The sequence below is a fragment of the Ceraceosorus guamensis genome (assembly GCF_003144195.1).
Source record: "Ceraceosorus guamensis strain MCA 4658 unplaced genomic scaffold IE81scaffold_29, whole genome shotgun sequence".
Lineage (NCBI taxonomy): Eukaryota > Fungi > Basidiomycota > Exobasidiomycetes > Ceraceosorales > Ceraceosoraceae > Ceraceosorus > Ceraceosorus guamensis.
In genome coordinates this window covers 234,148-261,475 of record NW_020290024.1, presented here as the reverse complement: position 1 = coordinate 261,475, position 27,328 = coordinate 234,148, and the positions used below count along the sequence as shown (strand labels likewise).

Sequence of the window (27,328 nt, the reverse complement as noted above, 5' to 3'; positions counted from 1 at the left end):
GCCACAAGTCGCGCTCAAAGCTTGCTCTTCCACAAAGCCCCGTCAGTCACGGGTAAGCTTAGCTTAGCGCGCGTCCCAATTTGACATGGTCGTGGGTCTTTGCAATGCCCTCCATCAATGCACTTTTCACACCAAAGACCGCCGAAGAAAAAAGACGTAATACATTGATTGGCTTAGTGCTGATGGGGATATGGGGTTATGTTGAGACACGATAAGGGCAAGACGAAAAGGACAAGAATGAATCTAGGGGAGAGCTTTCAGCGCTCGAAGTTGGAAGGTGGCGTGGAACGTGACGTGAGAGATGTGAGGGCGATTGGAATCAGGGGCTTGAAAGGAAAACAGATGGCGAACAGAATCATGTGCAGAAGTATGGCATGCCGAGAGAATCCACGGAGTGGACGCTCAGTGAGCAAGACCCCTGTTCGTCTGAGTTCGTTCCGCTTCCAGCTTCGCCTTGTTGAGATCAAAGGCTTTGCTCCTCACACTTTCTTGCTCGGAGCAAGCGTGCGTCTCTGGTAACCTGTGCTTGCCACAGAACGCAAGGGTGCAGTGTGGGCAAGTTCCAGCCAGACGCATAGCAGCGTCTTTGCACTGTCCCTCGGTGCCTGCGCCCGCTTTGCATCTTTGCTTGCCACCGCCACGCAAGCGCAACACGAGGTGGAGAGTGGATTCCTTCTGAATGTTGTAATCCGACAGGGTCCTTCCATCCTCCAGCTGCTTGCCCGCAAAGATCAATCTTTGTTGATCAGGAGGAATGCCCTCCTTGTCCTGAATCTTGGCCTTGACATTATCGATAGTGTCCGAGCTCTCGACCTCGAGCGTAATGGTCTTGCCAGTCAAGGTCTTCACAAAGATTTGCATACCTCCGCGAAGACGCAGGACGAGGTGCAAGGTGCTTTCTTTCTGAATGTTGTAGTCGGACAAAGTTCTGCCATCCTCGAGCTGCTTTCCGGCAAAAATTAGACGCTGTTGGTCGGGAGGAATGCCCTCTTTGTCTTGGATCTTGGCTTTGACTGTGGAAGACAAATGTACTCTGATGAGCTCTTCGAGCTCGTCGGATCGCATACGTCATGCTGCAAGGGCATCGCCACTCACCATTGTCAATGGTATCCGAGCTCTCCACCTCGAGAGTGATGGTCTTGCCGGTGAGCGTCTTGACGAAGATTTGCATCTGTGGGGAAGTGGCGGGAAGGGGAGTGAGCAGCCAGTTCGATGAAGCGAGGAAAATGGTGGGGTCGTTGGCGCGGACGCTCACGTTGAGGAGTGTGTTGTAAGAGTGATGCGGGGCTGATAGGTTGAGATATCAGGAGGTGGCTATGCGCAGATAGCAACGTGGAGATGGTGGTGTGTGGGAGCTGGAGAGAGCGGCCGAGTTTGATGCTGATCGCTCAAAGATAGGTTGTCTATGCTGTAGTCGAGTATGTCGAGATGTGGTGGCGATGAGGAGAGCAACTGATTGCGTATGGCAAGACCGTCCAAATGATATGACTCGCTCGACTCTCGCACCTCCAGGTCGTACCTCAGGCCTAATCTCGCGTGCTGTGCTGCATGGGCGCGCAGCAGCAGCAGCTACGGCCGGGCGATGAGCGCTTACGCGGCCGGGCCCGCCGGTGTTTCAGATCACCAAGCAAACGATCTCGACACAAACCGCGCAGTCACGCGCGCGCGCACCCGCAGGCGGTCGCCGATGAGCGATGACTGCATATGCATGCGTGCAGCATGCATGCATGCATGCACCCGTCCGCCCGACCGCCGCCTCGCCTCTGGCTCTGCCTGCTCCATGCATGCTGTGCAGCAGCGCAGCTATAGGCATCATTGCATGCTGCTTGCCGTTTTGAGCCCAGCGTAGCGGACCTGACGGTCAGCAGCAGCTCATCGAACATGAATCGCGCGATAAGGCCCCGACTGCCTGCTGCTTGGCGGACAGTTTGGACTTGGCGCTGCTGCAGGCGATCTGTGAACGCGTGGGGTGTGCATGAGTCTAGCCCAGCCTTTGGAGAAGAGGTCGCGTGCTTCGATGCGGGAGTCACGAGTGAGCATCATTTTGCTGGTGATTCGGTACGCATCTATGCGCGAGCCCCTCATTCGATCACGATTGGCCAGTCGCGCACAGCCACCACGCGCATGATCGACGTGAGCCTGCTCCGTAAACAGGAGATGCAATTTTGAATCGTGGATCTTGAATAACCACGAGCGTCACGCTCACCAGTAAGCTGTAGGATATGAATCCCGAGATGGCCCGCAGCGTTCGTCATCACTCGCAATCGACGATCAAGGAGTGCACAACAGCCAGGAAACCATACATCATCTCGGCAACGTCTAGAGCCGAGTCAACTGGAAGTGGAGGATGGATCGACACACTTCACGTGACCTTTTCGAATGGCAGCGGCATGCGAGACCTGCCGAGCGTAAATCTTGAATGGCCGCGCTGCCGTGCGTGCTCTCTGTGTGTGATCTGTCTATAGCTCGGCACGCCTCAATCACAGCCGTTCGTGGCGTGGGCGCTGATGCATTCGTGATGATGTGGAGTTGAGCAGCAGCACACCCGCCACCACTCGTGACTGCCAGAAGCAGCTTCAGCAGCAGCATCAGCGAGGATTTTTATTAAATTGGTTCGGTCGTGCGCCGCAAGAGTCGTGTCATGCGCGCATATGCAGCATGTGTACCCAAGCGCGCTCGGTCAGAGCGTTTCCGCCACGACCGCGCATGGGCGATTGACGCACGCATGCATGCAGCAGCTGGTATACTGTATGGCGCGGCGTGAGTGGACGTGCCCAACCGGACTGAAGCTATTGCATAGCGGGCCTTGCCTATACCCCGCATCCTTCAATTGTAGGCTTGTAGCGCAACGATCCCACAAGCCCCGTCATTGTCTTCATCATCTTTCGTCTCAAAGCTGTACGTGAGGCATAAGCTGTCGCCCGGCCACATCGGTCTACATGGGTTACCGACCCCGCAACGTACTTTGATGGCCCGGTCGAATTGAAGTCTTCATCGATCTGCTCCAAGCTGCAACGGTGACCTGCCCGCTCTCCACAATCTCCTCTCGCAGGCGCTACCTGGCAGGCACATCTCAGACAGCCGATTCCCTCATCGCTTCAATCCCATCTACTGGCATACGCAGCGCTATGGTTGCTGCAACAGCCATTGCGGCTTCAAGGCTGCCGAGCAGCTCAGATGCGCCCGTCCCTCCAACTCGCAAGGCCAGTTTCACAGCCTTGAGTCAGCTTAGCAGCAAGAGCGGGAGCAATGAGATCCGCGGCAGTAGCGGTGACAGTAGCAGCAGCAGCAGCAGCAGCAGCAAAGGACTCAACGCTCAAAGCAGCTCGAGCAAGCTCAGCGTGAATGGTCAGCCCAGCTCACCGAATGCTGGAGGTATCCTGACCAATGCTCACGAGAAGCCAGCACTGACCAGACGAGCCCTTTCTAGTAACTCGGGCACCGGGGCAACGATAGCCAGCGCATTCAAAACCGCCTTCCAACCTCCTCCTCAGGCTGGGAAACAAGCCAAAAAGACGGGTTTGCCATTGGGTAAGAGCTTCGAGAGGACGACGCCACTGGGATCGGATGGGTCCAGGCATGTTGGCGCAGAAGTGCTGCCGTACGATCCGAGAGGGGAAGAGGCTAGCGCAGGTGATGGTGTGCTACCTCCCACCAGACTTGACATTCCCCAAGGTGGCTGGCATGTCCCGAGAAAGCAGAGTGCGAGCGAAGATGCTCCAAGCTCCAGCTCGAGCGAACGACCTCCTCCACTGACCAGCAGCAGCGACTTTTCCAATTGGGTCGCGCGCGACGACTCGGAACAGGTTTCGGAAGATGTCGCTGAACCTGCTTCGCCCGCATCTGCTCACCATTCGAGCGCTTCTGAGACGAGTGACGGCGCGCGATCATGGAAATCTGGGAGCACTGCAGCTACGACGACCGACGAGGCGTTACGACGTGGCAGCGTAGCGAGCACAAGTACAAACGCTTCGAGCGGGTCAAGCAATCATTCCTGCGCCATCCGATTTGCACCTCTGCCCTCCTCAGGTCGTCTCAAACGAGCGAACTCCATAACAATCGGAGTGGCTGCTCGATCTCACCTACTCTCGTCGCAAGGATCAGCCAGATCAAATGCTGCGGATTGGCAGAGTGCTCAGCTGCACGCTCCTGGTGGTCCTGCAGGCAATGGCAACAATGCGAGACAAGCTTGGTACAATGGAGGCGCTAAGCCTGATGATGTGGTGGATATCGGCGAGGAATTGAGAAAGGGAGCTCTGAAAGCTTGGAGAAAGGTCAGAGGCAATGGTGCGCCGCCCTCTCCTGCTGCTGCAGCCGAAAGCTCCAAGAGCTCAACAGCGGGTGGCCAAACATTGCAAGCGCCAAGCAAGGGCGATGCGACACCTCGACGTAGCGCATCCCCAACGTCCGATGAGCAGACGACCGATCATCACCAGACTGATCACGTAGACGGTGGTCAACCGTCCACTTTCCACCAGGCAGACGAAGATCTTGGTGAAGGTGCGCAGACACCCCGAGCAAGACGATTGTCGACCGGCGCTTTCCTGGGAAGCAGCTCTCTTCGGGGCATGCAGGAAGACCGGCGGAAAGAGGTGCTTGGTTTGGAAGGCGAAGGCGGGGGTGAAGATGAGGGCGCTGACAGTCACGAAGCGGAACAGGCTCAAGATGAGGAAGAAGGCAGTATCGTCGCTTTCCAAAAAGGTCTGGGCAGAACAAATGCGGGCAAAGTAGCCAGTCGCTTGTTCGGCTTTGGAGCTGAGACGGAAGCTCCTTCCAGGGATGAGCTGACTGGACAACAGCAGCAAGACGCTACTTTGGCGGACTCTGGCTCCGAGTCGGTAGATAGCTCGGACTCTGGACGAATAGACGAAGAAGACGAGGAAACTCGAGAAGCTCAAGCGCTAGCTGATCAAGCTTTCACAGCGCACTCTGAGAAGGCTTTGAAAGCTGGGGGAATAGAAAAGCAGAGGAGAAAGGTGGATCAGCGTTCTCCTCATCCCTCTTCAGGCTAGGCCCTGTCCCAGATTCTGCCGCTGCATTGTCGCCCCTTACGAGATGACACTCCCTCTCCCTGACATTTCATGCGCCCGTCTTGCAAAACGGCGCGACACTGTACACTACGCTTCGGCCATTGCCTTTTCGCTCTGCAGCACTCTTACCCCCTCGCTTGAAGTGGCGTTGTGCACCTCAGCTCAAGCCGCAGATGTAATGCGATTCACGTTGACACGCTGTAACACTTGGCTCAATGAAGCAGTGATGCGCGACTGGAACCGCGAAAAGAAGCCACGAATCGCGTCCACAAACGGTGTTCGGGCATGCTCACAAAGATGCATTCCGCTCAAGAGGCACCTGATTCCAAATTGACGTTCGACCTGAAGACTAGGCACGCGATTCTCGTATGGCGTTCTGCGTGGCTCAGCGTTGGTCAAGGGGAGCTTAGAGCATATCAGACGAGGCGCAATCTTGAATGATGAATGTCACCCGGCTGTCTATGAGTCGCGAGTACCAGAGAGGCACATGCGTCGTCTTGTCTCTCACAGCTGATACCTCGAGTCACTCTTTGTGCAGCTGGAGTGCGTGCGGTGGTGACGGAAAGTTGGATGAGAATGACCTACTCAACTGTCATCATAATTTGACGCTTTCTCATCTTGATCGATCATGTTTGCGTGAGGATGCTAGTGACAACGGTCTCGGGTGTGAGTGGTGAGTCATGAGGAGTATGTTGTACATTCAGATTACAGACTGCTCTATGTTGCGCAACCAAAAATTCGAGAGGTTGGTGTTACTCAAGACTCATGACTTTCGGCTTAGAGTCCTGCACGTGATCGTGACTCCAACCAAACTCGCATGATCAGCTTAGCTTCCACGTCGCCCGCCGCGCTGCTGATCCCGCCATGCATGCATGGGGCTGCTTATACAGCATATGTCGCACCCAGACTTCTCTTGACTCCAGACTCCACATGTCGTGTCTTTCTCACGCGCGCGGCCCAATCGTAATCTGCCTGCATGCAAGCAGTCACACTCGTCAGATTCGTGCTTTCTCCTTTCCCATTTCTTTGAACACGAACACTCGACTGTGGGACGGCTGCTCCTTCTTCTTTAAGATAGCAGCTTGCGGAGATACTGCACCCATCCCAAGAGCGCTTTATAAGTCTCACATCAAGCTCACAATGACGCCAATGATTGATGAGAGAGCACAGCCAGGAAGTGCTGAAACTGCGCTCTCACTGCTCCGCCCTTTTCCCCGTGCTAAGGACGATGAGCATGCTTGGCGTTCCAAAGATTTCACCCCCGTCAATGACTCCATCAGGGGCGGCATTAGCAACAGCGATCTCGAAGTGGTAGGAGAGCAGGTCAAGGGGGCTTGGTCCCACAGGGACGCAGGTGCATCTTCTTCTGACCTCGGCGAGGCCATCTTCTCGGGATTCTTGGGTAAGCTTGGTTGCGGAGGCCATCCGGTGTGTGCGCGCATCGTGCTCATAATGAATCCATGTCTTGCCCGTACAGACACGACGAAGCTTGGAGGAGCGGGCTTTGCTTCCCAATCTTTTACTCGACCTCTGCCGCAGAAGCTCGACGCGCATCACTTCTCGGGTCTCCGACTCGTCATTCGTCATCCACACGACTCCGCTGCAAGTCAGCCGGCCTCGGAGCCCGGAGGTGGTGAAGCACCTGTGTACAGCTACGTCCTCAACCTGCGCACCGCTGATCCAGTGAAACGTCCGGATGGTCGAAACGAGTCTGCCATCATTTACGAGTGGGACTTCGACGCTAGCAAGGCGCAGGGCTTCGATGGTAGCTCCTATTGCCCCAGCAAGGCTGGAAGTCCAGCGTATGTGGAGGCACAATGGAAGGATTTTGCCGCCACGTATCGTGGTAGGCCTGCAAAGGACGCAGAGAAACTTGACCCAGCTAAGATCAAGGGCTTCAGCATCATGGCGAGAAGCAATTTCGGTGTGAGTGTAGTGCGAGGCATCAGGATACAGACGCTTTGAGCTTGAGCTGACTTTCGAAGAGGTCACAACGCTCAGAAACAATCTGGCAAGTTCGAGCTGCGCTTGATTGAGCTGCAAGCGCTGCGAAGCACTGGCTCAGCTTTTGGTGCCAGTGATGCCCTTGAGCCACGCTTCTCCCCACAAGACGCATCCAACGAGAAATATTCACTGATGGGGTTTCATCAAGCTATGAACCCGTCGAGCGTCCCCCGCTCTGGCGAAACGGAGGAATACCCCGGAAAGCCTCGCTTTGAGGACGAGGACCATCAGCATGGGCTGAGAGCCGCAAAGACATCGACGACTCTACTCGTCTTTGTCTTTGCTATCCTACTCGCACTCGGCTGGCTTGTCTGGTCCAGCAAACCTCGCGCTATGCTGAAAAAGGCTGGCTGGCAGCACTGCCATGATAACTGACCATTGCGTTCACTTTGCTCCTGTATTGTCCAAGCAGCGCTGATGCCTCTTAGCTTTGCTCCCTGACTCTTGCTGTGTCTTGGGCGCACAGCCGCTCAAGGCACCGTACACCTCAAGTCTCGTCACTCGCACCGCAATCTGCCCGTTCTCGCACCAGCGTTGCTGATCCGTCATCGTCGTGCAGTCCTGCTTGTCAAATTTTCAATGACCGTCATCCTTGCCGTGGATGCCGTTGCCTTCGTAGCAATGAGGGGCACCGACTGGCAATAGTATGAACGTCTGAGTCCATTCGCGCATGATTCAAGCTAGTTTGTGATTATATTGAAGCGTGGAGCCATGTAGGCCGCGCTGCGAAGCCACGTGGCACACTCCTGCACTGCCTCAATTTCTGGCGGGCATGCAGCTGATGGATCAAAATTTCTGCCTGGAATTCTACGCGTCCCACTCAAAAGTGCGGTTGAAATGCGGAGGTGCCGTGCAGCACTCTCGATTTTTGCTCGAGGTTGATGGCAAATTGCTCTCGCATCATCCCACCAAACCCTACATACCGCATTCACTTCGCTATTGACAGCTGCGCGCTCAGCTCCTTTGCTCGATCAGCAGCAGCAATTGGCAAGGGGTCCTTTCAAGGCGACCGCTGGAAGTGACTGACTTGGCCGCGAGCCTACATTCTCTGGAGCTCCCGAAGACTCTTCTCGTACATACCCATGATGCCCGCCCTTTCTGCACCTCAGGCTGAAGGCTCCAAGGTCAATTCGAAAACGTCTCGACAACGCAAGCATGCTAAAGTCAGCTTCTTGAGAGAGGAGGGATCACCTAGAAGTGCCCCTGCACCTGCCTCAGCAGCCATCGAGCCAGTAGCGTCGGCGTCGGCGTTGGCGTCCTCGTCCACCGAGCAAGCAAAGGATGAGAGGTCGAATCAGCGACCAAGTGCGGTTTCGAAACACACTGATGGCACACTCGAAGATCCCCCGAAGCGCAAATCTGCGGGCAGAGGGCGCATCGTAGAGGGACTGGCGGCGTTACCATGGACCGCGCTTGCGGAGAGCCAAGTGTCGAGCCACCCCGCCGTCTTTACCAGGGACAACGAGTGAGTGGACTTTCTCATACACGCGGCTCATTAGATCTCTGAATTTGAGTTGCTTCACTTCAGCTACTACTTTGTGGCTACGGGCAACTCTGTCCGCATTTTTGCGCGCTCGACAGGCGAGGTAGTCTCAACACTCTCTGTTCAGACCTCTGGAAGTGGAAGCTCGCAGCCACGGCGGAGAGCCGACTTGGTGCACACAGCTCGTATCACAGCGATAGCCTTACACCCTACAAATCCTCTGCAGCTCGTCAGCGCATCTATGGATGGTACTTTGAAGGTCTGGGACTACCTTGACGCCACGCTCTTGAGATCCGTCGACCTCAAATTTCCAATCACCCATCTGGCCCTCAGTCGGCACCACCCAGAGCACGCATTCGTCGTTTTGAGGAAGCCCCGAGGGGAGGGAAATGCGCAGGAGAAGGCTGAAGATGCTTTCTTGAGCAAGGGTGAGTCCTGAGCATATTCTGCGAGCCCGATGCAAGGTCGCCAACCGTTCCTTGATTTCTGTCCCCGTAGGCCCTTTCAACTCCATCACTACCTCTTTGCTGCTCAACAGCGCAACCGCCACATCGCATCCAGGTGCATCCAAGCCGAGTGATGTTCATCGTCTAGGTAAAAGTCGAGATGCTGCTGGAATATCCATTTCTCCCGACGGCAGGTACTTGGTCTTGATTGGCAATTGCAAGATTTCTATCGCCAAGTTCGCTGCATTGCAGGATGGCTTTACGAAATTCATCACCGACGAGAGCTTGACGTGTCTTGCATTCCACCCAACAAACGGAACATTCGCGACGGGCGATCAGCGGGGACGAATACGTATCTGGCACATGCTGAATTTGCCGCCCGGGGAGCTGAAAGGGGCTGCATTTGGAGAACGAAAAGCTCCCAATACTCTTTTGCATTGGCATTCTCATGCAGTTGCAGGGCTTGCATTCACCCCTAATGGCGCTCAGCTTGTGTCGGGCGGCGAAGAGGCGGTGCTTGTCCTATGGCAATTGGCCACAGGTCAGAAGGAGTTCGTGCCCCGAATTGGGGCCCCCATCGCTTCTGTGGCACTGGCGGGTGGTTTGGAGGGCAGGGGTCTAGAGTACGCAGTCAGACTAGCGGACGGAAGCATGACGTTTGTCAGCTCTGTAAACCTCAAGCCTCAGAGGACATTCACAAGGGTCAAGGTTGGTGAGTCTATTCTGCGCATAATGACCAGAGAGACCTTTTACTGATGTACAGCGAGCCTCGTTATTCAGACGCGTCAAGAAAGCTCCTTCCACCCACCCAATTGATCTCCCTGCCTGTGCCGCTGGCAACGCAGCCAGGTACAGGGACGCTGATTATGCCTGCAGGTCATCCCTCAAGTCTCCAATTTTACGACCCAATCAACGACCGACATTTAGCAGAAATTGAGATCACCCCATCCAATAGGGTATCGAGGCCTGACGACGCGCCTTTGGAACCTACCAGAGTGCTCAAGGTGACTTTCTCGCACGGCGCACACAGCGATCGCACCCCAGCGGACTGGATGGCGACTTACGAAGCGCGTCTCCTTGACGAATTAGAGACGGAACGATGTTTGAAGGTCTGGAAGTGGGATCATCCGACAGGCCGATATGGTTTGAATACGCGCATAGCAGACCCGCACGCCGCCGGTCTTACTGCCCTCAGCTTCTCGCCGGCCTCGCCTCGTCGTGCAAGAGGTACGAAGCCGGAACCGATTCTTTGTACCGCGGCAAAAGATGGCCAGATGAAGACTTGGCGCCCGACCGCTCGAAAAGCAAAGGGAGGTGCCGCATACACCTCATGGTCTGCCCGTTCCGTCTTTGGGTATCGGGGCTGCGTAGCCCACAACGTCGCATGGTCAAGTGACGGATCGTTACTGGCTGCAGCTCAAGGAGCGTTCGTGACGGTGTGGGATGTGCAAACGAATATCCTGCAGACCGCTCTTCCTTGCGAGGATGCTCAGCCAGCAAGCGACACCCTCTTCGCTGGGCTGGGTGACAGGTTCCTGGTCGCAACTAGCCGCCGATCCATCATGGTCTGGGATCTCATCACAGGTCGGACAGCTTGGCAGCTGAGCGTTGCGCATCGCATCGACCAGCTCTTTGCACCCGCCCAAAGTGGTCAAGCCTTTGCGATCATACTCAACATGCACTCACAAGCACAACAAAGGCATATCTCTGTCGTGCAGACCTTTGAACCCACGTCTTCTCGTGCCCTATCGGCCTTTGAATTACCTTTTGGTATTCGCACGCTGGCACCGGTCTGGTCTCACCACACGCCATCTGGCCCAGATACCGATGCTCGGCAGGACATGTTCGGGCCGGTCTTCTACGCCATTACAACTGATCTGCAGGTTGTTGCAGTTGGCAGCACGGCACGTACGACACAGAGTTCTGGATCGACGGCCCGGCCGCTGCACAGCATCTCTGTCGCACGTCGGACACTGTTTGATGATCTCTTTGGGTCGAGCGTTTCGCAGCTCCACTCGATCGAAGCTCCTCCTTCGGCCCTCTCCGCTAGCAAAGACGTATTTGCTCTCTTTGACGCGCCAGCTCACCTTCTCCCGCCCCTGAGCTCCATACTCGATCCTTTTACTTCTGCGCTGATGCCGGCGCATGAGGTTGCGAGCAACAAGGTTGGAGAGGTCGAAAGAGAGCAACAAGGGTCTACGGCTGCAAAGACAGAGGAAGAAGAAGCGCGTGCCGCAGACGGATCCATGACCAGGCAAGAGCCCACGCAGCAGGACATTGACGAGCTAGTCCAGCTATTCCGGGATCACGTCTCGGCGACGACAGATTCTTCAACCGCCTTTGAGACGGAGCCCAAGTCGAATGGCCACATGACTCAGTCTGTGCGGGACGAAAGCGACCTCGATACATCGGCCGCCAACCGAGAAGCAGCTTTAAATGGGAGATCGGCCACAAAGGCAGTCAAACACGCTTTGAAGGCTGGGCCAGCCTCGCTTCGCTCGCGGTCAACAAACGGATCATCGATGTCGACGGAGCCACCGACACCATCACTGAAAGTCTCCAAGAAGCGGAAGCAAAGTGTCGGAGGGCGCTAGATATCCCGCATCATAATGTTGCGTGGGGAAACACTAGACCTATCGCATTTTGAAAACCGCGTGCGCACGTGTCTTGATTAGCTTGAGCCGCGGGAAACATTCCGCAATGCAAGAGCTCGGACGTCTGCGTCTCAGCTTAGAAATCTCCTGAACCGACGGGAGCCGGCCATCGGTTGTGACACTCGAGCATAGCAGACAAGCACGGCATTTGATAATCTCGAGTATGATTGCAGCAAGTCGAAATGATTTCAGCTTGAAGGCTTCACTGCGCACGCGATGACCGATGGACATGAAGACTTTCACGCTTGCGACGGCTAGCTTACCTCTGGCCGGCTAATCTTAGGTGAAGTGCAAAATGACACCAGTGCAGCTGACTTCGAGTGGAAGCCATTGGTCCGTGACTCAGCACCTTATCATTACATTTCAAGCATGACACCTTCGTTCCAGAAGCGATGCACGGGATCTGTTCGCGAAACCTGATTGTGCCTCGAAGGTAGCGCGTGGCGCTCTCATGGAATCGTGCCCTCGGCCCATTGTTGCCTAGAACGTCGACGTCCGTGGTGTCCATGGAGTTTTCCGCCGCGACAGCGGAGATTTGTTCTCTTGTTATATACGCCGAATTCCGGCTGTGGCGAGACTCAGAAACGGAGAGTACGGTATGATTGTTTGAACCCCCCCTTCGACGCTGAGATCGCTTTGGGAAAAGTGGAGCCGCAAACGGATCAGCAGCTACTCGATCGCGACTTGATTGAGGCAGGCGGCGGCGCGACTCCTATGGTACTGCAAGCGCTGCAGTGGCTTATAAGCGAGCGGGAGGGGAATGCGCCGAATGTCCGAAGGACCTGCATTTGTTTCTGATCCGATGCACGGGTCACCTCGCCACGCTGCGAGCTTTGCTGCGAGGAGGATGTGCATCAAATCACGAATACACACAATCGAATCTCGAAATAGTAAGCTTCGGCGCATCGAGGAAAGTGCCTGCTGAGCTTGGCGGGGCGCCCACTGCACCCCACTCGCAAGTCAGCCATGATGGCCGCTGACCCGACACTACACCAAGTCGTGAGTGCGCGTCAAAGGCAGACCGCAATTGATGATCGCTGTCCGATTTCTCGGCTCGAGCCGTCGTGTTGTCTTTCAACGGTCTTTGATAGCATGTGTGAAGCATGAGAGAACCTCTCGCGCTAGCTCGGTGTGATCGCCGACGCGATCAGACGTAGCGCCGGGGTGCCGAGCAAGAGAAGGAGGAGAACCACATCTCAAAGCAGTCTGCTCGGCCTCGTGACGGAACATGGCAACGCTGATCTACAACTGCTGGTAGAAGCCCGGTGCTTCCGTACAGCTTCTCAATTGGTTCTAGAAAGGTCCCGCAGGAAAGCAAAATCGTGGCTTCCAGCAGCTGTGCACAATCATCGGCATGTTTGCGCTTTCTTGGCGCGCACGGTGTGAAGCTCCTCGCTCCCGCCGAAAGTCCGGCGCCGATGAATTGTTCGTTTGATTGCGATCATGACTGCTTGCGATGCTCAAATGCCCCTGTGATATGAGGCTGGTGTCGTGTTCGGTGCGAGGCATGTGCTGGGAGCAGTCGACTAGTCTCTGAGGATACTCCAATGCGGCAAAGAAGAGCGCACGCCCCCGCTGTAGGTCGTATGTCGTCAGAAGGGACGATGACGAACCAGCGACATGCGAGCGTTTGGTAGGGCCCGTGGAGCCGCGCCGTAGCGCTCCTCTGCTGGGGTTTAGCTGATGTCTTCCCCCCCCCAGTTGGGCTCAAAGCGGGCTGCTCGAGATCCCCAATGCCATTCTGCGAGCCTGCTTCTCGAAGGCAGCCAAGCGAGCATTGTGTGCATGCATGCGAGGATGGTTCGACCTTAAGCGAGCTACCCTGCTAAAACTTCGATCGCGCCGCTCCCGAGCGAATCGCGGTGTCCATATGTGGCCAGGCGCCTGTAGGGCCTGACTGAGGGTCCGGAGATGAGACAGACGCTCGGACCCTTCATTACACCACCTGCTGGACGACCCATTCTGCACGTCACGAATACCTCCCAGCAGCACAGTGTGACAGCCTCGAAAGGCTATCACAGCCCCTCATTGAAAGTGCTCTGATGCGCAGAGTCCCCGATGGTGCCAAGTCTGGCTCGGTGCTTATGTGTCGTCCATGCTGTCCTGCGGATGCAGGCGCCTGACGCGGCAAAACCTAAGCGAGGGAGCGCAGCGCAGCTAGGTGAAATAAAAATGAAATGTGCGAAGCTAATCAAATCTTGATTGCATCTGGAGCCGCGCCTCGGATATTGGGGCATGCAATCGGTTTCATCAAGCTGTAAACACCTCGCTTAGCTTGACTTTTCTGGACTTCAATATCAGAATCCGTTTGATTTGAATGTGAACCACTGCCAACTTGCTGCATGGAAGTTCAGGGTAGAAGGGGTGTGTCCATAGCCGAGGTCCTCATCAGGCGATGGTTGGAGTCGGCTGTGCCGATTGAAGCTCTGACATTTGCCACCGCTTCACGCGGGCTCGCATGTGCGGGTGCTGAACGCAGCAGCTAATCATGAGTAAAGTCATGGTACTGTGGACGGCCAAAGGCCAGCGGTTACCACGACTTCCTTACCGTCATGCGCGAGCGGGGACTTTGACACTCTCGCGCCTACTTTTGCAGGATCCGGTCGACGTTGCAGTTTAAACGGAGGATTCGGCTCGGCGTTTTGTTCCTAAGTCGTCCTGCGGCATTTTTTTCCTATCTCCCTTCATCGCGCCGGTCCTGACCGTCCACGTCACAGCTCGCTGGGGCCGTTGACCGCGATGGGCACCTGCTCTGTACCCTTCGACGTTGAGCGAATGCGGCGAATGTGAGTTGATTGTGGAAGGCGTGGCGACCACCTCTCACCTCTGCGCTGACGTCCCTCGAGCTCTCTTCGTGATGGAAGCAGCGGGGCTTGGAGTGCCCTATACTCACCGCGCCCGACCCCTTCCACTGGACCGACAGCTTACAGTGACACGTCGAGTTATCGTCTCGTTGCTTGCAAGGCCTCTTCTTCGACACTTCCTCCTATAGAGAGGGACCCGTCGCGCTGCTCTTCTTGCACCGCCCCCTCAGCTATCCTTTTGATCTGAACTTTCGCGCCGGCGCTCTCTAGTCCTTGAAGATTGGCAAGGGTTGCCGTACCAAGTGCACATGGCCTCCCGCCGTCAGCGCCCCCATTCTCCATCTCTCGTCGGAGCAACCAACGTAAGGCACTGATATCGTCTCCCGACGTCCTTCTAGAGAAAGTTTGTACCGTCGTGAAGTACAAGTCCCTGTAGACGATGGGTCCTCCAGAGCATCTTCGTCACGGATCGATGTCACAACGGAGCCCCGAGGCGCCTCCGCGATCAGGTCATTCTGATCTTGAACGAGCGCTTCGGGTGCCAAGCTCGGTTGCCCAATCAAATACCCGGAAGGATGGCTTCGAACGGCACAGTGGGATGGTGGGCTTTCCCTACCTGCCTCGGGGCGAAACAGGAAGGAGTCATGTTGGGCTTGCCCATTCCCGGCACAGCTACCTTGCACCAGCTGGAGAGATTGGAAAGCTGCCGCGACCGCCTCCGTTGCCTCCGTTGGGCGACAATAGACCAGAGCAGCGTCAGCTTCCAAGCCTTCCAGGTTTGGCTCTACCTCGCATTGGGCAAGGGGAGCGAGACCCCATCTCACACCCTCAACTTGGACAGCATAGAGTGGGACCTGGATCCCACTCTTACGACTCCTCGCCTACGTTGAGTTCGACTTCGGATGCAGGTCCGAGTGCGGCGCGCCTCTACTCGCTGCCGCCATCAGCACTGCCGACGGATGGTACACTGGAACGAAATGTGCCCGCACGGCCACCACGCCCTCGCGCCAGCACGCAGGTGCACCATGGGACCCCGAACGCCAGACCTTCTGAGCCGCTGCACCACACCTACGACGACCATCAAGGCCGAGGAGCCGGGACCGAGGCAGAATGGGACGAAATGCCGCGGTACGGGAGACCTTTGGGTCCGCGCAGTCACGATGCAAGCTTATCGAGTAGCTTGGCCAATGCTGGATCTTCCACCGAGGTCCAGGCTCCTCCGCGCAGAGTTGCCAAGGCGAATGTCGCGAGCGCGTGTATGAATTGCAGGCGCGCGCATTTGGCGTGTGATGGTGAGTCCTCCGTTGTCGCGAGGGGTGGTGGGGCAAGTCTGGTCAGAATGCATCGTGTCCTCTAAGCTAGGTCAGCATACGAAGAGGACGGCAGGCTTTGCCGTTCCTATGTGTCGATATTCTCGGTATGGTACGCGAAGCAGCAAGCCTGCGCTTTCTATTTCAGGACCGGTAGCTGAGACTGGAAAGTCCTAGGTCTTGTTGGACTCATCACGCCACAGCGTGTCGTCCTTACACGGATGCTTGTGACTCCGTCTGCTATCGTCTTGCGTAGCATGGTGATGGAAGCGTCGAGGAAAGCGTGTGCACGCTCGGGAGAGGCGAACCCCAGATCGCGGGTAGCGGGTGGATGAGCTGCGGAAAAAGCCAGTCCAAAGAGGCTGGCTGCCAAGGAGCCATTGGTGTCGCCGTCGTTCACTCGACCAACGACCATGTCACGGTCGCTGCATGTGGTCTATGGATGGTTTAGTCAAGAGTGACGAATCTGTTGGGGATGGAAATTGGCCGCCGCGCGAGACCGCGCCCACGCGGTCTCAGAGACGACAGAGACCACTTGCTGCTGGCTCTCTCATCACGTCGCGCGTTCACATCCACATTGGTCTCAGGCACGCCTTGCTTGCTGCTGCATGCTTGCTCAACGACGAGCGCGTCAGTCTGAGTCTCATCAGCACATTTCGCGTGGATGGCTGTGTGTTTCAGATGCACACCTCGAGTCACCACTTCATGGTGCTCGACGCGTACACGCTCATGTCACCATGTACGCGGTGTCGTCGCACACGAGCGCAGATCTCCATATCCCTGTCGAAGGAGTGTTGTTGTCTCTCTCGATGCTCTCATGGTGCCCAACCTTCCCGGGGCGCAAGCCATGAGAATGTTGACGCTTGCGAATTGGAGCGCTAGCTGACATGCATCCGCTCGCCCCCTCCTCTTCCATCCACCCGTCACTCATGACCATGCTCCGCCCGCCTTGCACGCTTCTGGACGGTCCTTTGCGGGCTTTGCTTCTCGCAGCGCAACGACCTTGCCAGCGATGCAAGAATCTGGGCAAGACGGAGACGTGTATCGATGTGCAGGTGAGCTGACTATGATTTGTGATTAGCAATCGTGACTTGCTCCACTGCGGGTGATTGTGATTGAATCCGACTGTGGGCAGAGCAGCACACGAATGAGGCCGATATGCAAGGGTACGACGGAGCTGCATGCGCATCGCCCTCGGAAGGGCCTTTTGCAAGCTTCCATGATCGAACATGCACGCCATCCACGGCTTATGGAATTCGCACACAGTAGTGCGTCCATCGCCGGCAGCTATCAGAGCACAGGCAGGGGCCCGGTGTGCTTGGCTCGCCCGCAGGCGATGCTGCCCCTACACTCAGAGACCGAATGCTCCAGTTGTGCTTGTCCGTAACAAAAAGATCTGCCACGTGTTGCTTCATGTTTGGTATCCCGGACTTTCTCTGACAAAAGCCGCATGCTCCTCTCCCTCCCCGACGCCTCCCTCCCTCTCAGCACAAGAAGAGGGGTCGTCCTCGTCTCCGAGATCGGGAGGTCGCTGCTGCCGCTGCCAAGTTGCCAGGCGCTCCGTTCTATCCTCCCTTACCCTCAACAGCACAAGAGCCGCCCGGCACTTCACCCGCCAAACGTGGTCCTTTTCCCACTCGCGCCGCTGAGCTCTCGTCGTCGTCAGCGTTCGGCACCGGGCGTGGAGGTGAGCCCTGGCAGACCAGCTACGACAGCAGTCAGAGTACCGGCATTGCGACATCTCGCTCTCCGCCCTCCCAGCCGCGATCGCGCACAGCGACCCATGCCGGCGAAAATGAAGGTTCAGCAATCTTGATCTGCTCAACCGAGCTACGCGCCGCTCGCGCATCAGATGAAGCGCTTTCGCTGTTGGGTATTCACAAGAGCTACGTCGACTTTCAGCAAATCAGCATGCTCGACCTTGTGCACTCAGATGATGTCGGTACTCTCCAGAACCTCTCTAGAAGTCTGATTGAGCCTGTGCAGATCCCAATCTTGCCCGCTCCTTCAAAAGAAGCTCTGCTCTCTGCTTTCCCAGCCAAATTGATCGAACCTGCCTCGGGTACCATCTTTTTGGAAGACGCTATTCGAGTACGGCTCAGTGATCGACAATTCCATCCTTGTGTGGTGCGGCTCTACCTCGGCGGAGGCTTGGGTGCAGACTTGTACCTCCCCGATACGTTCCGCAGCGCTTATATCGTCGCTGGCATCACGCCCACGTAGCCTTCCAGAGGCCAGCCACGTCAAAGTGCGAAGTCAACTACACCATGCTGGCTCTGTGTAGCCGCAGCTCTCGAGCGCGCATATGTGCGGCACCCTTGGTTCAAATGCACCAGGCATCTTCGGGCCAGCATTACGCTTACACGCTCGAGAGACGTGGATCCACGACACCTACTCAAGGCCGTAGTCATTCCCTGTCGAGGCCCTTCGACACGCCATCCGAGCAAGTGACAGGCCTGATCGCTTACATCAGCACCAGCACCGGGCTGGTGCAGCCCAGCTTCTGCAACCCACTCACGCTGCACCATCTCTAGTCACTGGAACGCTTCGATCTGCATCCGGGCCTAGTCATCCACTCGCAACTTTGGCCTTCGAGCTTCGTCCTTTCTGCTTGCTCCTTTGAGCCTTAGACGGAAACTCTCCAAGATTGTTCGCACAACCTCGCGGAAAGGTCCGACTCTTCTCGCCTCTCCGCATCACTCTTAATGCACCATCAGCGAACCTTTCATATCTGGCCACCCTTCGTCACCTTGATTCGCTTTCTTCGCCTGCCGCATCACTCCAGTCACCTTGCATTCTCTTTCGCTGGATTCTTTGCATACGTGTACTACTCTCCGTTGACGCTCGCATCGCTGCTCTCTTGGGTCAGCATCACTGTACATACTTCGGTGCCAATGTCATTTGCTTTGGCGCACCGCGCGGCCTCAAGACGCGTGAGCTCCATTCTGATGAGACGAAGGATCGCGCTTGGGTCAAGGGTCCTCGAGCGGGCGTCGCGCGCTCGCGTTTCCGAACGATGTCGTCGGCTGCCGAACGGCCATGTGCTGAAGCAAGCGCAAAGTGCAGGTCCCACAATGGGGAATGAAGCATCCGATTTCAAAGCGACAATGACAGTCTGTTGATGATGTACAACGCGTATTCTCAAGTGCTATCGGACAAGTACATGGACAAATGCGAAGTGACGAGTTGAGCAGCTTGCGCGCGGTCGAGAGGGGTGGTTGCGATGGTGTGACGCTGGATGAAGCATCCGTATCGGTTGCGGCAATAAAGGAGAGCAACCGACAAAGGCATCGACGCACGTCAGCGAACTATGCTCGACAGCAATATGCAGCACAGTATAGGCAAGGAGAACTCACCAGAGCGACTGCTGTGCCAGTGCAAGTAGCTCCAAAGCAAGCTATGTAACCCTCGTCTTTGCGCTCCAATCCCCGGCCCAGGAGCTGATGATGGACGAGCTTCTTGATTGTCGCCCTGTTGCGCGCTTCAAGCGCGGTGTGGACCGAAGCGCAATGGTTGAGCACTGGAGTATCAGACATTGTCTCGTGTAATGAGGTGCTGGCGGAGCTGCGTCCTGTGTCCGCGGGTGCTAAAGTAGTCGAACGCTTGCCTTGGTCCACCTTCAACGCTCTCAGCTCCATAGCGGATTGCGATCCGAAATCCGTCACACTGTCGCCCGCAAAGGCGTCGTCTTCCAGAAAACCTGTGCCATCCGTGTCCAAGTCGAGTCGGTCGTGAGAGCTATCCACGCCTTGGCTCTCTTGCATCCATGCAGACTGTTCAGCCTCCTCCAATTTAACATTGCGCCCGGTGTCAAGGAAGTCAGCACTGAGCACGGGCTTTTGTTGGCGTCGAGTCCGGCCGCCCGAGCTCAGCATTTGCGAGTCGTGTGGTGCAATCTTTCGTCTCTTTTCCCCCCTTCTGCCAGGCGTGTGGTTGCCTCGAGGTTGCTTGGCTGGCATCTCGCTAATTCGCCCATTGTGAAGTGGACCTCCTGCGTCCGCATCAGTCTCCAATTCGCGTGTCTGCGTCTCGCCCACGCCAAGCTCTCTCTCGGGGGTCGCATGCTCCTCTTTTACAGGCGTCAGACCAAGTACATCCTTGAAGGACGTCAGGCTTGGCACGCTTTTGCTGTGTGACAGGCCCCGGCGCCCCTTAAACCCTTCGCCTGCCGCCGAGGCTGAGGAAGCTTGAGGCGGATCGAGCTTGAAAGCCAGTGCGGGCCGCTCAGGCACGCGATTGGGCTCGCTGTGGCGCTTCTGCGGCCGCCGAGGCACATTGCGAGTGACGTTTGGAGGCTGCATCAATCCGCTCATACTGCTTTTGGAGGCTGTCTGTTTCCCTTCGGTCTTCGTCGGATCGTCCAGCATGACCTTGCGTCCGACCACCATTTGCATCACACACGCAGTACTGTTTTCCCCTGCAGTCTGAGTGTTGTTCTCGACTGATGGTGAACGTTTCGCTGCTCGCACAGCAAAGATGCCAATCTGCGAGGTGACATGGCCGGACCGACTTGTAGAGACTTTGTCAATGCCTGCTTTGGCGTGCGGACCCCGCCCGAAGAGCCCGCCAGATGCTTGGCTATCAACGTACGAGGCAGAAAAGGGATCATCACTCTGACCTCCACTGTCCTGCCCGTTCTGAGATGTGGACTGCGGTCGACCAAAGACATGGCGCGCATCGAGCGATGAGAGCGGGCCATGCTCTAAGTGCAGAGGAAGTACCTGCGCACTTTCCGAGGGCATCGCTGAAGGGTCGCTCGCCATGGCCTGTTTGTGGGACCAAGAGAGTCTCGTCAGCTCATCGCCCGTTGGCCACCAACAGACGAATCTCAGGCTCCACTGGGATCTTGTCCGGCCCCTCACCTCATCGCAGAAGTGTCGCTCAAAGTATCTGATTGTTGCCGGCTCTGACGGATCGATGAACCTGTCGTGTCGTAGGCAATTCGCCAGATCAGCATCGCGGCCATCCCCGATCAGTCGCACGTGCATGTATGCGACTCGAACGCATCGACTCACATTCTGACGTTGCCGCTTGCCCTCCATTCGTAATTCGCGCTTCCACTGCTCGACGATCGCTTTGCCAGGGCCGAGGGCGCTGGCACAGCTCGGCCCCCAACATGATCCTGACCGCTCTGGGCACGCAATATGGCTCTGCCGATACGCAAAGGTCGATGACGGACCATCTCGAGGGCAAGACACAGGTCCGCGTCGGCGTCTGCATCGGCGGCCGCGCTCGAGTCCGAGTGTACCAGCGCATCGCTTTGCGGATCCAGGATCTGCCGTGCTTCATCGTGGCCCCCAGCTGGCGCAGTGTCGGGTCGAGCAGGACTCGTGCCGCTCAGGAAACCCAGAGTGCTGACGAAGGCCACGCCGGGCAGATGGGTCCCATCTTCCAACATTAGCGCTCCTCGCCACAGCAATCTGGCCTTCTTTCGGCTGGGCGTGGCACGAGTTCCAACAGAGCTGGAAGAGGAAGCGGAAGCCAGCCGGTCGTGCGAAGGCACGGATGAGCCGGGAGTAGGTTCGAACGACGCGCACATGGGGACGGTCATGACTGATGTGATCTAGACAGTCCACTCATTTGGACTGCGAGGGAGGATAGGAGACGTGCGCAGCTGAACACGGTGGTCGCAGGAACTGATGAGCTCGTCACTCGTTCCGCGTCTTGCGCTTGCCTCTTGATGAGAGGAGAGTAGGCCGATTCAAGCACCGTTCCGGCTCGTCTTTGGGCGAGACACTCTTGACTCGTGACTGTTTGTTTACCGCGGGTATGCGGTCGAGCTACCCCAACAGCTAGGGTTCGAGTTGGGATGGAAGCGATCAAGCGTAGCCTCAGCTGCCACAAACCTCGTCTTATCATGCAAGAAGCTTGCGACAAGCGCAGTCACAGTGGATTTTCTGCGAGTGATTCACGGTTTTTTGGATGCACGCAGCAGACAAGTCGGGATCGAGTGTGTAGCGGTCGGTAGCCTTGACTGTGAATTTGTGTGTCAGGTGTTGGGCTAGCGCGTCGCGAAGTTGGGCGCGGCCGTGACGCGATTTACGCGAACCCGACCGCGTATATTAAACAAGGGCAGGCAGCAGCTGTTGGCAGCGTTGTTATTTTGATTCAAGATTGCTCCACATGTCTTCCGTGCACGTGCACCGTTCATGCAGCTCTCCACAGCAAGCGCGCAGCAATCGTGATTTGAATGATAGCGGTCATTGCATACACAACCTGCCTAGCTGCTGGTCGCTGGGTTGTTGTCTGGCCACCAACCACATTGGAAGTCCAATCAAAGATTTAGAATCATCAAGCAGCGATTCAAGGTCGTTCCCTTTCGCAAACAGAGTGATGTCGGCAACATACAAGCTCAAGTATTGGCCCACAATTCCAGGACGCGGAGAATACGTCCGTCTGGCATTCAGAGCAGCCAATGTTGCCTTTTCGGACGATGACGACGTGTCGGAGCTGAAGTCCTTCATCACACCTCGGGCGGGTCATTTCGCACCTCCTGTGCTAGAAATGGAAGAGAATGGCAAAAGTTTCAGTCTGAGTCAGACGCCGGCCATTTTGGCCTATCTGGCTCCAAGATTGGGCTTGGCTGGCGATGGGTCAGAAGAGGATAGGGCAGCCGTCGTGAGCAGTCTGACCAAGTTGTCGCTGCATCGTGCTGTGTATATGCATGCTGACAAGTCTGCACCATCTTGCACCACCAGAACGCAATCACTCTGACCATCCTCGACCTGAGCAACGAGACTCACGACACCCACCACCCAATCGCCACATCACTCTATTACGAGGATCAAAAGTCAGAGGCGAAGAGCAGAGCGCATGACTTTCGCCAAAATCGTGTGCCCAAATTTTTTGGTCACTTTGCAAAATTGGTCAGCGAGAACCCAACAAAGTCTGGCTTTTTGCACGGAGATAAGGTAACCACGGCAGACTTGACGCTATTCCAGGTGCGTTAGTGCATTGCTTTCGCGCAAGCATCATAGTGGCATTTTGTTTGGGAAAGAGTAGAGATTGAGCTGACCGGATGGACTGCGTCGAAATCCGCGCAGCTCGTTGAGGGCTTGACTTACGCTTTCCCCAAGTACATCAAGTCACTTACTGCCAGCTCAAAGACAGCGTCCCAAGTAGCGCCAGTCTTTGCACTGAGAGACAAAGTTGCTCAGCACCCAGCATTGGTCAAGTATTTGAATAGCAAAGACCGCAGAGGGTTCAACGAGTGCGTCTAAAGCATACAATTCAAAGGCGATAAAGTACTGGTGTCGAGTCAGCACTGACGAGACCTGCGCCCATCGTCTTCTTCACTCCGCTCAGGTACGGGCTGTTCCGTCATTATGCCGAATTGGACGGTGAATACGAGGAGTGAAGCTCATGCATCAGAAGCGAGCGCCGCTGGTTGCAGAGATGCACAGCAACAGCTTTTAGATGTACAGTGCGCACATACGCGGATGCTTGTGCCCGAAAGTTGGAAAATTTTCTCGCAGTGGCCGATCCCAGCTTCTGATTTGAAGAAAGCGGAATCTGGTGACCTAGTCATATCCCAAGTGACCTCTCGCGCATCTAGCGTGAGTCGGAAGGTGGCTGATTTAGATCGAAAGCAAAGCGCTTGGGAGGTCTTTCAGACGAGCTTGCGTCCAGACCGTGAGAACGATGGTCTTCGGACGGATGACTGGCACTAAGCTGCTGATGTGACTGCCCTCCATGAGAACTGCTTCTGGAGCGAGTTGGCTGCGGGCTGGCGCCTTCAGTCGAGGGAGCTGTCTTGCTCTCAGCCGAAGGCTTGGTCCCTTCCAGTTTTCTAGAGGGAGCGGACGAGCCTGCCTCTGACAAAGATCTGCCCCCTGGGCCAAAATCCGGATCCGAAGCCCGGATAGCCGCTAATCTTGCTTGATTTGCCTCGTGTCGGCTACCGGACTTTGCGGTCCAAGGAGTGCGTGCTTCCCCCGTATAAGTCACGCCGCGATAAGGGCTGTGAGTTTGGCCCTCTGCAAGGTAGATCCTGTAAGTGGAAGTCCCGTGGCCCGTCACAAAGCTCTTGGGGATGATTCTTTTGCCATTCTTGTCACGCCCGATGCCGCTCGCGAATGGGAGGTGCTTGAACTCCGGAGGAATGCCTTTGTTGGTGTGTGTGGGCACCCTGAAGCCTGTCTGAGGCTGACGAGGGGTAAGCGGGGGATATTAGCGTATCAGCTCATCCTCTATGCACTTCCTGAGGTGAAGACATCAACTCACTTCAAAGCTGTGCAGTCTTGGGTCAACATCTCTTGCATGCGCATTGGCTGCCTCCTGAATAGTCGAGGGAAAGTGATGTCCTTTGATCTTATGGGCGTCCTTGATGATGACCGGGGGACCTTGTCTTGCAGCCATTCTTCTGCGTGCCTCTATTTGTGACTTGTAGGGCGAGTCGGAGACCTGAGGACCGACATACTCAACTCCCTTAAAATCTAGCTTGTGCCCGGGAGGCAGAAATAATTTGGCGTTTCCTCTGCGTCCCGGAACATTGTCGCCATGTGAAATTTCCGGCTTCAAGACGTGCCCTTCGCTGTCACACAACGTGCCCGTCGTGTAGAGATGCTCCGAGTCCTTGAATCTACCTCCGCACTTGTTCCACGGCTTGGCCACCTGTCTCGGGCAAGCGGCGTCAGCTCGGATTCAAAGCTTTGCGAATGTGAAAGTTCGCACCTCTACTTTGAACTTACTTTGAATTGGGCCAATTTCGGATTCAGATTATGCTTGTAATATTGGGCTGCAGCCTCGGTGGCCTCGTGGCCGCCAGGTATCCTGCTCTTACCCGCACTGGAATACGTGATGAGCACCTTGCCTGCGGTTGAAGAACTCGTTCCATCCTGCACAGCAGACACGCCGTCTGTCGTGGTCTTTGCGGCTGCTTTTGCCCCTTCTGCTGCTGCTTCGGCATCCTTGGGCATGACTAAGCGCTTCCTGAGGCGTGACTCGAGCTCTGGGGGTGGTGACCTATTCAGGTCGAGTAGCGGGCGGGCAGAACTGGAGGGCGGCGACTGATGATCACGATCTTCTGTATCCTTTCTGTCCATTGCTGAGGCGGAGGACTGACCTGCTGACTTTTCGGCCGTCTCTTTGTTAGCTGAGCTCGACTGAGCAAGAAGCTGGGCGCGTTTCCGACGCTTCCATCTCATCGTCGGGGACGGATTCTGGGCTTTCGCTTCCATGGCTTTTTTGGCTTCGAGATATGGCGACGGTCCCCCAACGTATCCCCGGTACTTCTGACCTGGAGCCAGGTACATCATTGTTCTGATGGCTGGCCTGTAGCCCGAAGACTCTTCCGGCGGGCCGAATATAGCACGGCCGTCTTTGTCGAAGGCGTACCCAATGGCGTGAGCTTGATTGCGGCGCTCACCAACGCGCTTGTCAGGCCAAGTCCGGAAACCCTGCATGGATACGAATGTATGCAGGCGTGGCTCGACTTCCTTCGTATGCCACGACACCGCCTCTTTCAGCGCGACCGCATAATTAGTCTGCATCTCCTGCTTAGCATGGCCTAGCGCATGCCCGATAAAGGGCGGGCCGTCCGTGCTCAAGTGGATGCCTGATAATTCATCGATGTGGCGCACTATCTTCTTGTATGCCTGGCGTTTCCTCGCATGACTCCGTGGACGCTTTGTGCTGCTGCTCTCTTCTACCCTCGGGGCTTTTGTGTCCCGAACTGCAGCGCCTCCCGGCCCCCCTGTAGAAATATCGATCGGGGGCGTATGAGCACTCGAAGTCTGCGCTGCATGGCCCAGTGAGCTCTCAATAGCCTTGTGACCAGACCCTCCCGCCTTCAATAAGGCTTCAGGAGGCTGCAGTCTGCGCTCCAAAATTTCGTGTCCTTGGTTTGGCCTTTTCTTCCTTGGTCGTGAGTAAGGGCGCCAATTGAGGTTCATAGGACTAGGCTTGTCATCGCTAAATACGAGGCTCTGTCTCTCCTTCCTCTTGACGGCAACGAGAGATGGGTCCTCTGCACTGAGCGGGGCCGGTATTGCAGAGGACTGGGCGCTAGGATGAGCATTCGCAGGATACCACCCAGGTCTTCGTTGCAGCTCAGGGTAAGGTGGTACTACGCCAACGTGCTTTTTGTTTCGACCATCCAGGTAGGTGTAATTGGGCGGCAGATGGAGCCTGCGCTTAGTTGGCACGCCCATTGATGCACCGCTCACCCTGCTATACAGGTCTTTTCCTTCTTCGTCGAGAAACCTTGCCACGGTGTATGGCTGATGGTGACGTGCCGCGCTGCCACTCTCCCCGTACGGTCCGTGCGATATTGGGCCGTAGACCTGATGATCAGGGGAACCTAGAGATCAGCCTGCGCATGTGTGGTGTGGGATGTTAACAGCTTGTCACAAACACTTACTCGAATGGTTTTGGCTCGGGGGTCGACATGACTCGCGTAAAAGTCAGCGCTCGCTTGAATAGCCGCGATGTTGCGCTCCGATGTGTTCGCCATGTGTTGACTGTCGACGTACTGTACATGTGCGCGGTTGTTGAGACCTCCGGGCTCCCAGACGTGTGGAGCATAGGGAGGGGGCGCTGGACCTACATGCTCTTGTCCAGCCAGGTGTAGCTTGTGGCCAGGTGGAAGGAATAGGTGTGTCTTTGCGATTGGAAGGTGCTTGATTGGTTCTTTGCTCGGAATCAGCTTGCCATGCCTGGGTCACGCACGCTGCTGTCAGCACGCCGAGCACTAGTCGTGTACCATGACAGCACGCTCACGCATCGTACGCTTCTCCCGCGACGTGGGCAAGACTTTTCCATCCCTTGTCCTTGCTTGAGTGGTTCCAGCTGGCCGTCAGCTTGCCGCATGGAACATCAGTAAATCGAGTCAGTCCACCCATTCTGAGCGCTTTCTCCCTTCACTTTCGCAAGATGGTCCTCTCACCTTGAACTTAGTCATGGCTGGCTCCACATGCTCTGCATGGAGGTCTGCCGCAGCCTGCAAAGCTTGATATCGGGGAGACGAAGGGCTGATACCCGCGAATCTTGTGTTTCCGCTGCAATCGATGACACATTTGCCCGCAACCGCTTTGATTGCCTTTCCAATGGCGCTGCTACCCTCTCCGACCTCAAGCACTGCAGCACAAGATGTCGTCAGGACAAAGAGCAGGTACAGCCGGGGGTTGAAAAGGCGAACGTGGTGTGGAGGCGGCATCACGGATGCGCAAGACTTGCGGCAGAAGGTGTGAGAACGATAGATGCGTCGAGTCCAGCTCGCGCAGCACGCCGGAGTAGTAGTAGCTTGTGGAGACTCTTGAGAAAGGCGACCGCCCTAGACACAGTGCAGCGACTGTCCTAGCGGATGCTGATGGGCAAGACGTCAGTGAAGGGTGAAGGACGAAAGCTCGCCTTACATGGCGGTACCGCTCGTTCTACCCGGAAGGTGGACTTGTCGGTGTGTGTTGCCACCCCTTGAGCAAAAGCTTCTAGTAATCGGGGGCTATCCCCGACGCTTAAGCTCCTTTGCCACTTTGGGCGTCGAGGTGCGGCGCGGGAATCTTCGCACTCGATCACGAATTCACGATGGACGCGTTCCGGCTGCTCATACAGCCATGCACGCCACTCACGACTTGATGCCCTAAGCGTGCGGTTACTAG

The 27,328-nt window shown here is 56.2% G+C and overlaps 8 protein-coding genes across 8 annotated transcripts; 5 read left to right on the top strand and 3 right to left on the bottom strand.

Annotated features, from left to right (window-relative positions):
* Positions 1 to 149: 149 nt before the first annotated feature.
* On the bottom strand, positions 150 to 1,378 carry IE81DRAFT_302136 (putative polyubiquitin). The gene is made up of 3 exons (XM_025512250.1): positions 1,256 to 1,378; positions 1,096 to 1,171; positions 150 to 1,013 (listed from the first exon to the last, which is right to left on the bottom strand). Exons 2-3 carry the CDS (start codon positions 1,169 to 1,171, stop codon positions 403 to 405), a joined length of 687 nt encoding a protein of 228 aa, XP_025369679.1. The 5' UTR covers positions 1,256 to 1,378; the 3' UTR covers positions 150 to 402.
* A 1,639-nt stretch (positions 1,379 to 3,017) lies between these two features.
* Positions 3,018 to 5,240, top strand: IE81DRAFT_125608 (hypothetical protein). The gene has a single exon (XM_025510219.1). The coding sequence runs from the start codon at positions 3,129 to 3,131 to the stop codon at positions 5,010 to 5,012; it is 1,884 nt and encodes a 627-aa protein (XP_025369678.1). The 5' UTR covers positions 3,018 to 3,128; the 3' UTR covers positions 5,013 to 5,240.
* A 722-nt stretch (positions 5,241 to 5,962) lies between these two features.
* IE81DRAFT_341405 (CIA30-domain-containing protein) lies at positions 5,963 to 7,693 on the top strand. The gene is made up of 3 exons (XM_025515649.1): positions 5,963 to 6,432; positions 6,508 to 6,956; positions 7,032 to 7,693. Exons 1-3 carry the CDS (start codon positions 6,171 to 6,173, stop codon positions 7,407 to 7,409), a joined length of 1,089 nt encoding a protein of 362 aa, XP_025369677.1. The 5' UTR covers positions 5,963 to 6,170; the 3' UTR covers positions 7,410 to 7,693.
* A 426-nt stretch (positions 7,694 to 8,119) lies between these two features.
* Positions 8,120 to 11,557, top strand: IE81DRAFT_347443 (WD40 repeat-like protein; the record flags this gene model as incomplete). The annotated part of the gene is made up of 4 exons (XM_025516146.1): positions 8,120 to 8,499; positions 8,563 to 8,945; positions 9,016 to 9,675; positions 9,744 to 11,557. The coding sequence occupies 4 exons, from the start codon at positions 8,120 to 8,122 to the stop codon at positions 11,555 to 11,557; spliced, it is 3,237 nt and encodes a 1,078-aa protein (XP_025369676.1).
* Positions 11,558 to 14,996: 3,439 nt separating this feature from the next.
* On the top strand, positions 14,997 to 17,954 carry IE81DRAFT_347442 (hypothetical protein; the record flags this gene model as incomplete). The annotated part of the gene is made up of 3 exons (XM_025516145.1): positions 14,997 to 15,022; positions 15,094 to 15,664; positions 17,220 to 17,954. 3 exons carry the CDS (start codon positions 14,997 to 14,999, stop codon positions 17,952 to 17,954), a joined length of 1,332 nt encoding a protein of 443 aa, XP_025369675.1.
* Positions 17,955 to 18,863: 909 nt separating this feature from the next.
* IE81DRAFT_366622 (hypothetical protein) lies at positions 18,864 to 21,704 on the bottom strand. Its single transcript, XM_025517023.1, has 4 exons — positions 20,747 to 21,704; positions 20,594 to 20,654; positions 19,088 to 20,497; positions 18,864 to 18,965 (listed from the first exon to the last, which is right to left on the bottom strand). Exons 1-4 carry the CDS (start codon positions 21,280 to 21,282, stop codon positions 18,873 to 18,875), a joined length of 2,100 nt encoding a protein of 699 aa, XP_025369674.1. The 5' UTR covers positions 21,283 to 21,704; the 3' UTR covers positions 18,864 to 18,872.
* A 360-nt stretch (positions 21,705 to 22,064) lies between these two features.
* On the top strand, positions 22,065 to 23,088 carry IE81DRAFT_347440 (hypothetical protein; the record flags this gene model as incomplete). The annotated part of the gene is made up of 4 exons (XM_025516144.1): positions 22,065 to 22,349; positions 22,430 to 22,672; positions 22,775 to 22,941; positions 23,037 to 23,088. 4 exons carry the CDS (start codon positions 22,065 to 22,067, stop codon positions 23,086 to 23,088), a joined length of 747 nt encoding a protein of 248 aa, XP_025369673.1.
* Positions 22,953 to 26,985, bottom strand: IE81DRAFT_125385 (hypothetical protein). The gene is made up of 6 exons (XM_025510218.1): positions 26,617 to 26,985; positions 26,451 to 26,530; positions 26,092 to 26,386; positions 24,422 to 26,014; positions 23,955 to 24,344; positions 22,953 to 23,876 (listed from the first exon to the last, which is right to left on the bottom strand). The coding sequence occupies exons 1-6, from the start codon at positions 26,884 to 26,886 to the stop codon at positions 23,283 to 23,285; spliced, it is 3,222 nt and encodes a 1,073-aa protein (XP_025369672.1). The 5' UTR covers positions 26,887 to 26,985; the 3' UTR covers positions 22,953 to 23,282.
* Between the last annotated feature and the right edge of the window lie 343 nt (positions 26,986 to 27,328).